We start from the raw sequence: 17,755 nt of genomic DNA on the forward strand, positions 1-17,755 counted from the left end.
CTCGAACACTCTCTTTGCTTGACAGCGTCTCGTTCAGTGTTGCCAGATTCCCCCCCTAAAAAAACAAACAAACAAACAAAATAGATGAATGCAAGAAAACCGTGAATTGCCCCTAATACCTCAAGGAAACCTTTTTCTTTTTTTGTTTTTTGTTTTAGTACGAGGGCTCAAGTTTCTCTTTTTCCAATTGTAAACACAAACAATAGGCAGGTGAAATGTTCAATATATACTGAATTTATTAAGAGACCATTAAAGCAAATAGCACTGAAATCCAACTTTCAATAACACCAGAAGCACATCATATTAAGTCCTATTGCAGCAGATTCTTGTCAACTGCATAGCCCAGGTGCCTACTGTAAAGTTTTATGCAATTATCAGTAACATATACTGTGTAATAGTATACCTGATAATTGCATACAATTGTGAAGTATGTTTCTTTTGAAAATGTATGTTCCCTATTCTGGTTAAATGCATACAAGTGTGAGGCACACGGGACATGCAATTAACATAAGAAATGTTTTTAATTTAACAGGAATATGCAATTATCATGTACGCAATTAATTGGAATACACTGTACTTGTGTAATTCTTAAACCTCTAAAATTAACCTACAGTAATATTTTCATAATTCTCCAGAATATATATTCACTCTAGCAAAACACTTATACACGGCTCTTGCAACTGAATTAACATCCTCTGCAACAAGCAAAGGCCCCCATCTGTGCCCCCACTCAAATTATATGAAGGACAGACTCTGTGGGCCAAGGGTAATACCAGCTGCACATGAAGTGACCTTATAATGATGTAGCAGTTAAAGTCTGTCAACCACTTTCTGACTTTACAGGAACCTCCTGGTAGCAAGCCCCTTTAACCACTGGAACACCAAGCCTCCTGTAAAACATTATTATTATTATTATTATTATTATTATTATTATTATTACACAACAACAACACGTAACACTGACAGTAACGTTTACACATTAGTAATACTTTTTTGGTCAAATGAAACTCTTCTAATAATGTGTTTGTATTAAGCAGCTAGCCAGATGTGACGTACTGGTTTTTAGTTTTTGTGTTTGTCAGCTGGGCGGTGTTGTTCTCAAAGCCGGAAGCAACAAGATGGCACCCAGCGGCCTGAAGGCTGTTGTCGGAGAAAGTGAGTGGAACATTAATCTTGGTTTACGGTTATCGGAGTTGTCGTTTTTTTTCTTAAAAAACATTAAATCATATGCTGACGCAAATACGCAACTGACCGCCAATGTTATGGAATGGTAATAGAGTGACTGACAGCGTAAAATGTAAACACAGATGACTCAATAAATCCAGTAGGAAGCTAGTTCTTATCAAATAAACCTATTTTGTTTTAAACAAAACAAAAACAGGATGCGTTGTTATTTGTTTAGTTTAATGCGCAATTAAATTCATTAAACAAGAAGACTGTCATGTTGTCATTTCCGGGACATCTTTTCAAAGTTATTATTCTAGCGTCTTACCGCATTGTACTGAGTGTAAGTCCTGTTAAGTTGTAATATAAAGTGTACGCAAAATGTTTCTGTGTGCGACAACTAGAAGCGGTTTAACCAAATACAGTTTCAACCAAACAAAAAAACATTTCACACTAATGGAAGAGAAGTACGGGTGGTGTATAGTGTTTAGGGTTGTATTCAGAAACACAGGGCTTTCTACGGAATGGCTGTGGTTTGAACGTTGAAACTTCTAGGTAGCACAATCCAGTGTTTTAAGCACAATTCAGTGTTTCTCTGTTTTTGTGCATTGGATATGGTGTTTTTAAAATAAAAATAACCGCGAGTTTGAATCGATGACATGAAAATTAAAAATGACATAACTGGGAAAATCAAGATGAAAACATGTGTTCGCAAAACACAATCTGCATCAAGGTTACGGTTACAAGAGGATTCATTAAGAAAGCTTTTTGTTATGCCTTCTTTACGACTGCCTTTAGTGCCTGTCATAAGACAGATGTAATATAACTAGTTTAGCCATTGTGAGAAATTGCATTTTAAACCTTAAGCACAAGAAAGACTTTCTGTAGGGGCCGGTACTGTATGACTCCAATACATTTTTGCTAAATTAGAAAAGTACATGAGCAGTTCGGTTGAACTTTAGTTCTTTGAATCCACAGATTTAATTTTGCAGTCAAGGGGAAACCCTCAACGCAAGAATTGTGCAATTATTAAACTCTAGATTGCTAAATGCTTCCTGTTAATTAAGCAATAGAGAATGTTCCGATCAATAAACTGATCAGGCAACAACAACAAAGCAAATTAATAATATACTGACTGGTACTATATACTGTATAAGAGGTCAATTAAAACGTTACTTGATGGTAAACAAAACCAGTTATAATGTGACACCCTGACTAGAATTTTATCTTAAACTGAGATGATCTAAGTGGGCTTCTCAGCACTGAAATTAAAATCTACAGACATGCATTCTTCATGGACAAACTGTCAGAGCCCTGTTGGCAAAGCTGAACCACACCTGTAGTGGATTTGTTTAATGCCCAGAATCGGGTAGTAAAGACAGGCAGGCTGGAAAGCAGAAAGTCCACTACAATACACACAACAGCATTATCCCTAGAATCCATGTCACAGAAGCAAGTTTGACTCCTAATGGCTGAAACTTGCACTAGCCCTGCACCCAGTCCTGGTTTCAAAGCCATATTAATAAAATGATCAGGAGTTTAATGATAAATAAATTGTTCCTCCCTTATAGCTGCATGAACAACTCAAACCTATAGACTTAAGTGTGTGTTGTGATGAGAAATGTGATCAGTCCAGAGGAGATTTACTGATTGTTCAGACTCTTAGCACCTGCTCATTTTAAATAATATACCTGAGCAGAGGAGCTCTGAAACCCAGGACTGGCAGCAGCAGGACTAGTGTCAGTTTCTAGCCCTGCTCAAACTCCTGGCTGTTTGGATCATTTTAATAATAGACTGTGTGCAGCAGACTACTGTGATTTTCGAACCCTGCCCAAATTGGCTCCAGATCATTTCAATATCATACTTCATTTAGAAAAGTTTTGAAACCCAGAACTGGGTGCAGCAGGGCTGTGCAAGTTTCAAGCCCAAATGGAAGGTGTGTTCATTCAGATGAGTCTGTCAGAAAACAGCAGCTTGACCAGTCCAGTTTAGCGTTCCTAAAACTCAGTACATAATGACATTATTGGTGGTCCGTTTGTATTCACCTCACCGACCTTAACTTTGAATTAGTGTTTTAATCAATGGACACATGTTTAGATGTGTGTACTGTTCTAATGAAGATAAACTCCCAACCATGTACATGCTTATTTCATGTCAGGGTTTCCCCTGGGTTCTAGATTTTTGTAGTCACTAGTGACTAATCCTTTCTAAAAACATTAGTCACTCCAGATATTCAGTAGTCACTACTGGCGCACAGCTCAAGTCTTCAAGGGTGTTATGAATCCTGTTTTATTTTATACCTTAAATCACTGTATTGACCAAAACAATTATTTAATTAAACCATTTTAATAATGCTCTACAGTTTAAATAAATTGGTCATTTACAGCTGTAAACTTTTAGAACTTTAAAACTCAAGAACCAGACTTATTTGCCCTGAAAAGCTACATATAGACACAGAATGCATTATGAAGTACTTATACCAGGATTTATTTATTTATTTATTTATTTATTTATTTATTGCAATTATTTTGCAACATTTCATATGGCAATGGTACACAAATAAGTCAATATTTCATAACCAACAAACTTATTTCTATATTGATTTCAGGTTTCCTAAATTAAAGTACAATATTTCTTTTTTGTCTGGTGTTCCGAATCCAAGTCTTCATCTTCTACAACGTGTTGTTCTGTTTGTTCTATTTCACTCTTGCTGTGGCCGCGCTGAAAAAATGAGTGGTTTTTCTTCTGCGGCATTTTACAGTATTGGCTAACAGTTTAGTTTTTTAATTCGCGCGCACAAGCTTACCGCTTTCACTGCGGATGCAAAGGTTTGAGCAGAACTCTCTGTAGTCGTGAAAGCGCAGCAGCAGAAGCTGTCAGCAGCACCTCGTACAGCCTCATAAAGCAGTCTGGGTTACCATGTTAACTGTGGTTCTCAGGTGATGCCCCCTAGTTCATATTTGATAGAATTGTTTTCTTTGATTTTAAATAAAAATTATTTCAGATTTGAGAATATTTATGCTCTCCTAATTCAGGGTGTAGCAATGGGTTCAGTAATGGTGCCTAACTATGCCAATCTGTATATGGGTAAATTTGAACACGATTACATTTACAACAATAATCCTTTCAAATCTTATCTAAAGTTGTGGTTACGTTACATTGATGAGATATTTTTTATATGGACTGGACCTAAAGATATGTTGAGTAAGTTTGAAGAATATGTCAATAACATTAAACCTACACACAAGTTTACTTCAGAGATTAGCTCGAGTATGGTTACTTTTCTAGATGTCCAAGTTGTGAAGGTGGGGCATCGCCTGGTAACCACTTTATATAGGAAACCCACGGATCGTAACAGTTTTTTAAATGCTTCTAGCTATCATCCTCCTTCTTTGAAACACAATTTGCCTTATAGTCAATTCCTTAGATTAAGACATATCTGTGAGGTCTGAGGATGATTTTGTATTACAAGCTAATGAGATGAAAAACAGAAAGGATATAAACATACTTGGTCGACAAAGCTTTATCTAAATGCATGTCTCTTAATAGAGACCAGTTACTTACACATCAGTTTAAGACAGCTAAAATTAAACACTTTTGTTTCTACCTACTCACCTATTTCAAATACAATGAAAAACATAATACAGACTCATTGGCATATATTGTCAGCCAAATTAAGATCAGTATCCTCCAAGCTTTACATTTAAAAGACAAAGAAATGTATTTGTTAAAGCAGACACTTTTATTCCATCGTCTCACTTTTTAACACAGATACCACAAGGTAACTTTAATTGTCACAATTGCGCTTGTTGCAATGCAATGATAAAAAGCGATCCAATTGCCCATCCTAAAACTAATAAGCAGTTTAAAGTAAGAGGTAGGATTACTTGTGTTACCAAGTTTGTAGTCTATTTGTTGAAATGCCCTTGTGGTCTGTGCTACGTGAGTAAGACCATTAGGGAATTAAAAACGCGTATAAGTGAACATAAAAGCGCTATTAGGAATAATGATTATATACGATCACGTGTAGCGAGACATTTTAATGAGCAACAACATAGCGTACTCTCAGATTTATAGAGATGGAAGAGGTTAATACCCCACGTCGGTGGAGATTGTAATAAACTGCTACTACAAAGGGAAGCCTCTTGGATACACACTTTGCAAACTGCATCTCCTGGTGGCATGAACGAGAAGCTGTTGTTTACACCTTTTTTATAATCATATCTATTGTTGTTGCATCTAGTGGTCCATTATGATTTTGTGTTCTAGTTTGTAATTTTACAATATACTATACTTGGATATACATATTTTAGTGTTGGTCTATATGTTTTAATAATAAAATATTTTTATTTTGTATTTACATCGTTTGAGTTGGGCACTAAAAGTATTGAGTGTTATTGCTTTATTGAAAGATAATTGAATAATTAATTATTACATGTCTCACCTGTATGTGTTTGATTTAAATTGGTACTGCACTGATGAAGGCCAGTGGCCGCAACGCGTCTGCATGAATTCGCTTCATTGTTTTTTATGATTATGATGTTCAGTAATAAATATATAAGCTTAACAGCAGATGCTTGGTGAGTGCTTGACTGTTTACGACATTCTGTATATTTACTTGAGTCTATAGCACACCGTCAATACAAGAACATTGCTCTTTTAGCGTGCTCTTATTTTTTCAATTACCATGGCAACTGACACGCAACATGAAACTGAGGCACTGAATGGCTGACTGCATTTACGTTGCCTACCACGGGATGAGGACGTTGCAGAGTCAATGAATCGAGAGGCTGAGGCTCTGATCTGATCAGCAGCAGTGACTCTATGGTTTAGTGATCCCTTCTTTTGAAGAAAGAGACGTCGTGTGTGACTTTAACAAAAGGGATTTTTTTTTATAGTACAAACAGAAACGATCGTCACTAGTGACAATTTCACTTTTTTTTTTTTGTCGGCACTTTCAAAAAACATTCGCAAATTACGAGAGTGACGAGCAACAGCAAAACCCCTGTTTCATGTATAATGCTGCTTTCTGCTGCGAAGATAGCCCTTAAACCAGATTTAGTGTGCAATTGCAGCCCTTTAGGAGAGTCTCCCCAGTGACATTCTGGAAACTATACAGCAATTGAGGAAGTTGTGGTAGCTGCTTACTGTATCAGGGACACTGGTGGCAGTGAGTGGTTTGAGGAAGTATTTCTTTGTTGAACTCCGATTTGCATGTTTCCATGGAAGGGGTGTTGATGGGTTAAGGCTTTAAACTTTGCATGCCAAAAACAGATATTGGACACACAAATGTTATGTCCAAAATGTCCTAAATAAATACTGTACAGGGATGGAAATAAAACTAACTCCCATTGCATAGCTTTTTTTTTTTTTATTATCCATTCTTGGTTTTAATATGAGGCTAATAAGACATAAGAACATAAGAAAGTTTACAAACGAGAGGAGGCCATTCAGCCCATCTTGCTCGTTTGGTTGTTAGTAGCTTATTGATCCCAGAATCTCATCAAGCAGCTTCTTGAAGGACCCCAGGGTGTCAGCTTCAACAACATTACTGGGGAGTTGGTTCCAGACCCTCACAATTCTCTGTGTAAAAAAGTGCCTCCAATTTTCTGTTCTGAATGCCCCTTTATCTAATCTCCATTTGTGACCCCTGGTCCTTGTTTCTTTTTTCAGGTCAAAAAAGTCCCCTGGTTCGACATTGTCTATACCTTTTAGGATTTTGAATGTTTGAATCAGATTGCCACGTAGTCTTCTTTGTTCAAGACTGAATAGATTCAATTCTTTTAGCCTGTCTGCATACGACATGCCTTTTAAACCCGGGATAATTCTGGTTGCTCTTCTTTGCACTCTTTCTAGAGCAGAATCTTCCCTTGATTTAAATTCAACACTTCTCACAATATATCCGAGCATCTTGCTGGCCTTTTTTATAGCATTGTCTAGACGAAGACATTTCTGAGTCAACATAAACTCCTAGGTCTTTTTCATAGTTCCCTTCTTCAATTATCTCCCATACAATATTTATAATGCACATTACTTTTGCCTGCATGCAATACTTTACACTTTTCTCTATTAAATGTCATTTGCCATGTGTCTGCCCAGTTCTGAATGCTGTCTAAATCATTTTGAATGACCTTGCTACTGCAACAGTGTTTGCCACTCCTCCTATTTTTGTGTCATCTGCAAATTTAACAAGTTTGCTTACTGTACCAGAATCTAAATCATTAATGTAGATTAGGAATAGCAGAGGACCTAATACTGATCCTTGTGGTTCACCACTGGTTACCTCGTTCCATTTTGAGGTTTCTCCTCTAATCAGTACTTTCTGTTTTCTACATGTTAACCACTCCCTAATCCATGTGCATGCATTTCCTTGAATCCCTACTACGTTCAGTTTGAGAATTAATCTTTTATGCGGGATTTTGTCAAAAGCTTTCTGGAAATCTAAATAAACCATGTCGTATGCTTTGCAATTATCCATTGTCGATGTTGCATCCTCTAACAAATCAAGCAGGTTAGTTAGACATGATCTCCCTTTCCTAAAACCATGCTGACTGTCTCCCAGGATATTGTTCCCATATGGGTAATTTTCCATTTTGGATCTTACTATAGTTTCCATAAGTTTACATATAATAGAAGTCAGGCTTATTGGTTCAGTTTTGTCTCCCTTTTTGTGGATCGGTATTACGTTTGCAATTTTCCAGTCTATCGGTACAACCCCTGTGTCAAGAGACTGTTGCCTGATCTTGGTTAGCGGTTTGTAAATAACTTCTTTAATTTCTTTGAGTACTATTGGGATGATCCCATCCGGCCCAGGGGATTTGTTTATTTTAAGAGTTCCTAGTCCCTTTAACACTTCTGCCTCTGTTATGCTAAAGTTATTTAAAATTGGATAGGAACAGGTCAACATGTGAGGCATGTTGTTCGTGTCCTCCTTTGTAAAAACCTGTGAAAAGTAATCATTTAATATATTTGCTATTTTTTTTCTTCATCTATGATTTTGCCAATTGTGTCTCTTAGACATTTAACCTCCTCTTTGAATGTCAATGTTAATAATATTGGAAAAACATTTTGGAATTGGTTTTAGCCCCCTTAGCAATATTGATTTCTATCTCTTCTTGGCCTTTCTAACTTCCTTTTTGACTTGTGTTTGCAGTTCCAAGTACTCTTTCTGTGTACTTTGTTTTTGGTCCCTTTTAAACGCTCTGAAAAGTGCCTTTTTTCACTGAATATTTTTGTTGATTGATCTATTAAACCATTTTGGCCATTTTGTTTTAGATTTAGATTTGTCTGCTTTTGGGATGTAATTGTTTTGTGCCTCTAGTACTACATTTTTAAAAAACAGCCATCCTTTTTCTGTGGATGTTTTCTCTATTTTACTCCAATCTACTTCTGTTAGTCTCTGTTTCATACCTTCATAGTTTGCTTTTCTAAAATTGTAAACCTTAGCTTTAGTCATTCCTTTTGGGGTTTTAAAAAATACTTCAAATGAGAACATGTTGTGGTCTGAGTTTGCCAATGGCTGTCTGACCTCTGTTTTAGTTATTCTGTCTTTGTTATTTGAAAAGACTAAATCAAGGCATGCCTCCCCTCTAGTCGGTGCCTTGACAAATTGCGTTAGGAAGCAGTCATTTGTCATTTCCACCATTTAAAATTCGTCCGTCGTGCTCCCCACCGGGTTCTCCCATTTTATACGGGGGAAGTTGAAATCCCCCATTAGTATGGCTTCTCCTTTTCTACACGCATTTCTAATGTCATTGTATAACAGATTATTTTGCTCAGCGTCTGAATTTGGCGGTCTATGGCATGCTCCTATTATTATGCCCTTTGAATTTTTGTCCAGTATTCTGACCCATATTGATTCTGCGTTGTTTTCTTTGTCCAGATTTAACACCTGGGCTTCAAGACTATTTCTTATGTATAGCGCTACCCCTCCGCCTCTTCTGTCCTGCCTGTCTTTCCTATACAGTGTGTACCTACTAATATTATATTCGTCTCCATCACTCTCAGACAACCAAGTTTCTGTAACACCTATCACATCGTAGTTACTTGTTAGTGCAGTAGCTTCAAGTTCTAACATTTTGTTTCTGAGACTTCTAGCATTAAGATAAATACATTTAATAGAGGTCTTACCTGAGTTGTTGCCCTTGTCATGATGTGGTCTCCCTTCTGTTTTTTTGTTTTCTCCCCCCTTCCTTTCTAGTTTAAATGCTTCTGGACCTCCCCTGAGCTTGTTACTACACACTGGGACGAATCATGTTCGTAGTACAACCTGGAATGGGTGAAACTGCTATGCAATAGGAGCCTTATTTCCATCCCTGGACTAGCTCACCCTGAGAATTCTTTTAACGTTTTCACTTAAAATGAAAAATAGCATTGTCTGGCTGGGATGCTCTAGCACTTGCTCCTGCTTCCTTTGGGGCTCCTGCCATGGAACTTTCTTTCTGTGTAATTAACACACATTAGAAAATTGATCTGGTTTTACGGCTGTGCATTTTTTGTCTGTAATGTGGAAGGAGAGGATGATGCTTCAGATTAAGCTTTTCCTCAAGTGACACAATCCACCCCCAGACTGTCACAGTTTGGTTACACAACGCAGCAGAGCAGAGCTTGCTGAGGGAAACTAAAGCCAGAGCAATGTGCTGTCAAGCCGTTTTTGTTCCATTTGATAAATCTGTACTTTAATGTATTTTTATTCGATGTAGTATTTTGGTATAAGAGAAATATTATTCTGCTCTTGACGTAATGAAAAATACACAGGTGCCTTTGACGAAGCATGCTGTATAGTTTTATAAATTTAATCTTTTAAGAAGGATCACAAAGGGTTGAAAATACACTTATAATAGTTCACCACAGTAATTTTACAGTCAATGCTTTCCCCTAAGCTCTTCCCATGGCTATACAATGCATGTATTATAGTTTCCCCTGGTTTGCCATGTTTATTAATATGCTTTATTATACCACTCTGTGCTTTACAACACTTGCCTATGCTTTACCATGCTTTCATTGTGGGAAACCTTTATAAGGGTGTCAGGTGCTGTGTCCGGTCACATGTTAATGCAGCAACACTTCTTAAAGCTGTGAGAGTCGCGTGTAATACAGTATACTATGTCACTGTCACACCTCAGATCTGTCTCCGGACAGCTCCTAGTTTTAGCTGCTTGTAAGGTTGTTGTTTCCCCCATGTATTGTAGCAGTGTTCTGTTTGCACTTAAGCTAACATAGCGGATTGAAAGTAAAGGAGAGTCAATAGCAAAAAAACACAAGCAACATATTATTTTCATTTGAAAGTATGCTTTCAAGAAGAAAAAAAGTTATATGAATCACTTCATTTCATTTCAGTGCAGAGAAGCCCGCTTAGATCATCTTGGTTTAAGATAAGCTGGATTTGTTTTTTTTTAGAACATTTTACAGAAAAGCTGAACCTGACACTGACTTGACGATGCATGAACCTAGTTGACACTACAGCAACACAGCAGTGGCTAAGGTGGGGGTTTCTCCTGTGGTCAGACAACATTATTGATCAGTTTATTTTTTTGGGTCAGTGGGGCAAAATATATTGTTGCTCATCCTAATCACTGCAAATCTAAAGTTGTTCTTAAGCTGAGGCAACACAAAGGTTTCAGGCACTGCATGGCCTACCAGGGGAGAGCTGGGGTTTGATACAGCAAAGTGGCCTCAAATGAGGTCTTCCGGTCTCCTGGAACCAGGTTTCAAGCCACGGAAAGAGGCTGTAGTGTTCCCTCTGCTTAAGTAGCTCAAACAAACCTCTATGCCTGGTCCTATTTGACATCCTGTGATACTGCGGTGTTCCACAGTGCAATACCAAAGCACAATGTCGCAATAATGTGTTTTTTTTTGGTCTGTAGAAATCCTGAGTGGCGCAGTGAAGAGTGTGAGAAAGGACGGAGAATGGAAGGTTAGTGAAACACCACAAACAGGGTTTTCATTGTTTTATTTAAGGCTGTAAACCTGACTTCTGTTCAGTCAGTTGCGTACATTTGGACCTGTTGTATAAGACATCTTCTACCCAGAACCAGCAGCGGTCATGCATGTGGCTTTACCTGTATGTTATAGAAATTGAAAATAAATCCTTATAAATCCAAATGGGGTACAGGTATACATTTACAAAAATGTTATAATTAGTTTCATATTTCAAATTTCAAATGCGTTTATTTTACCAAGGGGTCCTGGCAAGAGAAGGCATCAAGAAATAGCATTATAAAATCAATGGCAAAAAGAGACAAATCATTCAGACAGGACAAAAACACCTAAAACAATCATACAAACTGTAATACAAAATAAAAGCACAGAAAAGAAAACCATTCTAATTCACATGCTCCTGGTCATAGTCAGGATTTACAGGATTCGCAGCCCTGGTCAGATTTGAAATAGATATTGATGAGTGATTTTAAAGCTATTGTGAAGAGGCTATTTTTCTGTTTGAAGGCAATGAATTCCAAAGATGAGATGCCTTTTAAAAGTAGGCACATGATTTGATTTTTTTGCATAGGTAGAGTTACATGCCTCTAACATGTAAGGTAAGGTAACTTGGAGCAGTTCCAGTGTACACCTTATAAATTAATCACAAAAAATGACAGAGCCTTCTATTGACTGAACCACCCTTATAATTCAATTATAATTATAAATGTTATTTTAAGCACTTTCGTTTTAAAGACTGGCCCAGCGATACAACATGATAAATAAACTGAAGGGCTTGTTTTAAAGTTGGATTTGTTTTCAGGTGTTGATCGTGGACCATTCCAGCATGAGGATGCTGTCTGCCTGCTGCAAGATGTCAGATATCATGGCAGAGGGCATAACAAGTAAGAGCGATTTTAATTCCTTTTCGTATTGACTAGGGGTGTGCCAAACTCGTAGCTTCTGAGTAATTACCTTTAAGAACTTTGAAGTTGTCAGGTATTAATTAGATGGAATAAAACGTTTCAATTACTCAACACAAAACAGTGCGGTCCCTCAGTTTGTCTTGTTTCAATCAGACAGTGTTATTTAACACAGACCCTGTTGTGATCAAACTAACAAACTCATGTATATTTTTAAGCGATTGTTTGTCTTACTTTCTCTTATCCTTTTGATACGGCAGTAAAAATGTGAGCTCCCTGGATAAGGGGAAAATGTGCTTCCAATCGCCTTTTAAACACTCAATGCGGAAGTTAGTTGTTAGTGATTGGTACTCCGTGGTAAAGGTGAGGGAAGGACAGCTTTTCTTGTTTTGAAATGAAACATTAATAAATAGGTGTGTTTTGATTTATTTAATAACTGTGACAAATACAGTACTGTGCAAAAGTTTTAGGCAGGTGTGAAAAAATGCTGTAAAGTAAGAATGCTTTCAAAAATAGACATGTTAATAGTTTATCAATTAACAAAATGCAAAGTGAGTGAACAGAAGAAAAATCTACATCAAATCAATATTTGGTGTGACCACCCTTTGCTTTCAAAACAGCATCAATTCTTCTAGGTACACTTGCACACAGTTTTTGAAGGAACTCGGCAGGTAGGTTGGTCCAAACATCTTGGAGAACTAACCACAGTTCTTCTGTGGATTTAGGCAGCCTCAGTTGCTTCTCTCTCTTCATGTAATCCCAGACCGACTCGATGATGTTGAGATCAGGGCTCTGTGGGGCCATACCATCACTTCCAGGACTCCTTGTTCTTCTTTACGCTGAAGATAGTTCTTAATGACTTTTGCTGTATGTTTGGGGTCGTTGTCATGCTGCAGAATAAATTTGGGGCCAATCAGATGCCTCCCTGATGGTATTGCATGATGGATAAGTATCTGCCTGTACTTCTCAGCATTGAGGAGACCATTAATTCTGACCAAATCCCCAACTCCATTTGCAGAAATGCAGCCCCAAACTTGCAAGGAACCTCCACCATGCTTCACTGTTGCCTGCAGACACTCATTCGTGTACCGCTCTCCAGCCCTTCGGCGAACAAACTGCCTTCTGCTACAGCCAAATATTTCATATTTTGACTCATCAGTCCAGAGCACCTGCTGCCATTTTTCTGCACCCCAGTTCCTGTGTTTTCGTGCATAGTTGAGTCGCTTGGCCTTGTTTCCACGTCGGAGGTATGGCTTTTTGGCCGCAAGTCTTCCATGAAGGCCACTTCTGACCAGACTTCTCCGAACAGTAGATGGGTGTACCAGGGTCCCACTGTTTTCTGCCAATTCTGAGCTGATGGCACTGCTGGACATCTTCCGATTGCGAAGGGAAATAAGCATGATGTGTCTTTCATCTGCTGCAGTATGTTTCCTTGGCCGACCACTGTGTCTACGGTCCTCAACGTTGCCCGTTTCTTTGTGCTTCTTCAAAAGAGCTTGGACAGCACATCTGGAAACCCCTGTCTGCCTTGAAATTTCTGCCTGGGAGAGACCTTGCTGATGCAGTATAACTACCTTGTGTCTTGTTGCTGTGCTCAGTCTTGCCATGGTGTATGACTTTTGACAGTAAACTGTCTTCAGCAACCTCACCTTGTTAGCTGAGTTTGGCTGTTCCTCACCCAGTTTTATTCCTCCTACACAGCTGTTTCTGTTTCAGTTAATGATTGTGTTTCAACCTACATATTGAATTGATGATCATTAGCACCTGTTTGGTATAATTGTTTAATCATACACCTGACTATATGCCTACAAAATCCCTGACTTTGTGCAAGTGTACCTAGAAGAATTGATGCTGTTTTAAAGGCAAAGGGTGGTCACACCAAATATGGATTTGATTTAGATGTTTCTTCTGTTCACTCACTTTGCATTTAGTTAATTGATAAATATAATCTATTAACATGTCTATTTTTGAAAGCATTCTTACTTTACAGCATTTTTTCACACCTGCCTAAAACTTTTGCACAGTACTGTACTTCTAAATGTGGTAAAATCCGAATCTCGGCACACCCCTAATATTGACACCTGCCTGTAATAAATTAGCACAGGGTGCTGTTGAAGCTTCAGTTTCAAAAAAATTAAAACTTTTTTTTTTTTTTTTTCCCTCTGCCAGTTGTAGAAGACATCATGAAAAGACGAGAGCCCATCCCCAGCCTTGAAGCCATTTATCTGATATCGCCGACAGAAAAGGTGATGCTACACTTACTTTACACATTAATGTGTTGTGCGTAGCGTTTCTGGATTCAAACGTACTTATGTAAAACATAAAAAGAACACTACAGTTTAGACAGGTAGTTATGCCTGTTGTATTGTGAGGTATTGTAATGGAGGTATGTATCGTTTTTGTATTGTGATACAAGACCAAAAGCACAGCAGAGCTCACTGTAGTTCACCGAACGGTTCTTGGATGAAGAGTAAGTGTGTTTTATAGTTGATGTGAATACATACTCTCCCTAGCTCATTTAATTTGTCTTTCAACAAAAATACATGAAATGAATGAATGAATGAATGAATGAATGCCTTTATTGTCACTATACACATGTACAATGAGATTAAGAGCCACTCCTTTTTTCAGTGCCAATATGTACATAAGATAAATAAGAAATAAAATAAATATAACAACATAAGATAAAATAAATAGTGCCCGGGGGGAGGTGAGGGGGGCTGTAAAGTGCACAGTTCTGAGACGCTATATACCTATACTGTGAAGTCAATGCATGTGTAAGTTTAGAGTGGTTATGACTTTTGGGAAAAAACTGTTCTTGAATCTGTTAGTCCTTGTTCTGATGCACCTGTAACGTCTCCCTGAGGGCAACAGGTTAAACAGATCAGAACCAGGGTGGGAGCTGTCCTTAATGATGGTTTTTCCTCTGCTGAGGCAGCAGGAGATGTAAATATCCATCAGGGAGGGGAGAGGGCAGCCAATGATCTTCTGTGCTGCTCTTATTACTCTCTGAAGCCTCTCCCTGTCTGCCACGGTGCAGCTGCCGTACCATACTGTGATGCAGTATGTCAACAGGCTCGCAACGGACGAGCGGTAGAAGGTCAGCAGCAGATTGGAATCCAGGTTGTAATGACCATTTGATCTTATTATGCATCGTGCAAGTTTCCCATCAGGACCGTCACATGTATCATGATGCATAGCGCATGAAGACCTTCGTATCATGACATTAGTGTATCGTTACACCCCAATTGCTTACGTCATGAATCACAAATACTGAATCTTTTATTAGTAGTTTAGAAACAAAAATGGTTTACATTACTATATGATGATGTAGCAGGGCAGAAGAGAGCCCTGCACATAGGCTAGTTAGTGGGGCAGGGCAAAGCCGTGCTTGTGGTAAATGTATTGTTGTGATATTGTAAATAGTGTATTATGATTTAATAAAGGAAATGTATTGTTTGGGAACTGATGTTGTTTTTTTGGTATGATTTGAATGTATTTTGTGTTTATTTAAAAACTAGTGTTTTTGTTTGTTATTGTTTGGCAGCGTGGATGGGGTTAAAGCACCATCCCACTAAACAATGTTACCATCTCTTTATTGATTCATTTATTGTTAATTCGGAGATGGTCCCATGTATAAAAACCTGCTGAGCTTTTGCTGAGCAGGGTGGGTGTTCAAGGAGGAGGAACGTGAGCGAGCGAGAGCAAACAGAAAAACGAAAGTAAAAGTAAGACGAAAACAGAAAGAAAGCAATTGCTACTCGTGCTGGGCAGAGCAGCACAGTATTTGTTTGGGTGTCAGTATTGTGTTCGAGAGTTGTTTATGTTTACTCTTTTATTTTGCTCTGTGACGTTGTTTTCATTTTATTATTATTATTTTTTTTACTAAAAACGCGCACCAGCGTTTTCAACCCCACAAGTACCTGTGTGCCTCTGTGTCAACTTCCTGGTCTGGAGCCATCCTCACTCAGCCGTCTTGCCACAGATGATTCCTTCATTATTATCACACACACACAGTGCCTCATCAAAACAACTGCAATGCTTTGTAGTTGCTAACCTGCTCTTGTTTTGTTTTCCAGTCTGTGCGAGCGCTGATTAATGATTTCAGAGACACCCCCTCCTTCACCTATAAAGCAGCACACGTGTTCTTCACTGATAGTAAGTGACCTTCCTTAAAACATCTGATACAGGGGTGTCAAACTCAGTTCCTGGAGGGCCGCAGTGTCTTCTGGCTTTTGTTCCACCCAAGCTCTCAATTACTTACCGTAAAAAACGATATATAAGTCGCATCAATGTATAAGTTGCCCTGCCCTGCCCCCCCCCCCCCCCCCCCCCTTTTGAGAGAATAATTTCAGGAAAAAGCATATAGGTCACACCGGTGTATAAGTCATTCCCCCCTTTTTAGGACCCACTAATATACATAGAAAATAGACTTATACAAAGGTAATTATAGTAATTGGTCGAATTATTTGATTAACTGGCAACACATTAATATTGAAAAATATTAAATATGTCAGATTCAACAAATAATTAGATCAATTATGTTAATTGAGAGCTTAAGTTGGAATGAAAACCAGAAGACCCTGCAGCCCTCGAGGACTGGAGTTTGACACCCTGATCGAATACTTTGATGGCTAGAAAAAAGACATTAGCACTAGGGTGTGTGCTGGTGCTTGTACTCGTAATTGCCGTTAAGAAGTATTTATCTGCAGATACTCAATAAAGCCGTTCATTAACACATTGATTTCAAAACAAGAAAAGCTGTTCTTCCTTTACGTTTGCAATTGAGTGCCAATCAATGGCAATTATCTTCCACATTGAGTGTTTTAAAAACCGTTTGGAAGGCAATTATCCTCTTATCCCAGGCTCTGTACTGTCGTAATGAATGGATTTATTGCATACCTGTCTACTTTAAACACTTCTTAAAAGCAATTAAGAATACAAGCATCAGCACACCCCCAGTTAGCCTGCGCTGTTTTACCAGTTGTAATCAAATACCGTGACGCTTGCTGTCTTCCAGTTTGCCCTGATGCTCTCTTCAGTGAACTGGGGAAGTCTCGTGTCTCCAAAGTGATTAAAACCCTGAAAGAAATCAACGTGGCTTTCCTCCCCTGTGAATCTCAGGTAAGGAGTACCAGACACTTTGCAGCACCCCTCCCTAGTGCAAATCAGTCAATGAATCTAATAAAACAAATGGCACTTCCACGGATGGAAAACATGTTAAAGCATAAGTGAGCAATGTAAAGAATAATGAGGTATGGTAAAGCACATTAATGAACATGGCAAACCAGGATAAACTGGTAAATGCATAGTGTAAGTATGGGGGACAGCTGCAAAAATAAACTTTTATAAGGGTAAACCTAGATTTAGTATGAATAGTTCATGAAGTTTCATAAACTCTTGCGATAACCCTCATTCCTATATGCCTGTCTTCACAGGTTTACTCCCTGGACAACCCTGATTCTTTCCACTGCTTCTTCAGCCCTCACCGTGCCGCCGACAAGAATAAGATGATGGAGACCCTGGCAGAGCAGATCGCCACGATCTGCGCCACGCTAAAGGAATACCCGGCTGTGCGCTACCGCAAGTGAGCTAAGAGAAAAAATGACCCGTTTCACAGACCCCAAGCAAGTTTGGTAGTTGGAGTCTTATTACCATCCCTGCTTTGGCTGTAGTTTAACATCACAAGATTTGTGCTCCCATTTTGCAGATATTTTGATATGCTTCAATCCACAGCTTGAGTGTATCCA

At 38.4% G+C, this 17,755-nt stretch overlaps 1 protein-coding gene across 1 annotated transcript in view; it reads left to right on the plus strand.

Annotated features, from left to right (window-relative positions):
- The first annotated feature begins 1,045 nt into the window (after positions 1 to 1,045).
- Positions 1,046 to 17,755, plus strand: part of LOC117965599 (syntaxin-binding protein 2-like) — a 41,865-nt gene continuing 25,155 nt past the window's right edge. Inside the window, exons 1-7 of the mRNA XM_059007132.1 lie at positions 1,046 to 1,155; positions 11,031 to 11,080; positions 11,906 to 11,987; positions 14,175 to 14,251; positions 16,085 to 16,163; positions 17,026 to 17,129; positions 17,444 to 17,592. Of these exons, the coding sequence (XP_058863115.1) occupies positions 1,119 to 1,155; positions 11,031 to 11,080; positions 11,906 to 11,987; positions 14,175 to 14,251; positions 16,085 to 16,163; positions 17,026 to 17,129; positions 17,444 to 17,592 (578 nt within the window). The 5' untranslated portion in view covers positions 1,046 to 1,118. The remainder of the gene's footprint in view (positions 1,156 to 11,030; positions 11,081 to 11,905; positions 11,988 to 14,174; positions 14,252 to 16,084; positions 16,164 to 17,025; positions 17,130 to 17,443; positions 17,593 to 17,755) is intronic.

This window comes from Acipenser ruthenus, chromosome 34, assembly GCF_902713425.1.
Source record: "Acipenser ruthenus chromosome 34, fAciRut3.2 maternal haplotype, whole genome shotgun sequence".
NCBI lineage: Eukaryota > Metazoa > Chordata > Actinopteri > Acipenseriformes > Acipenseridae > Acipenser > Acipenser ruthenus.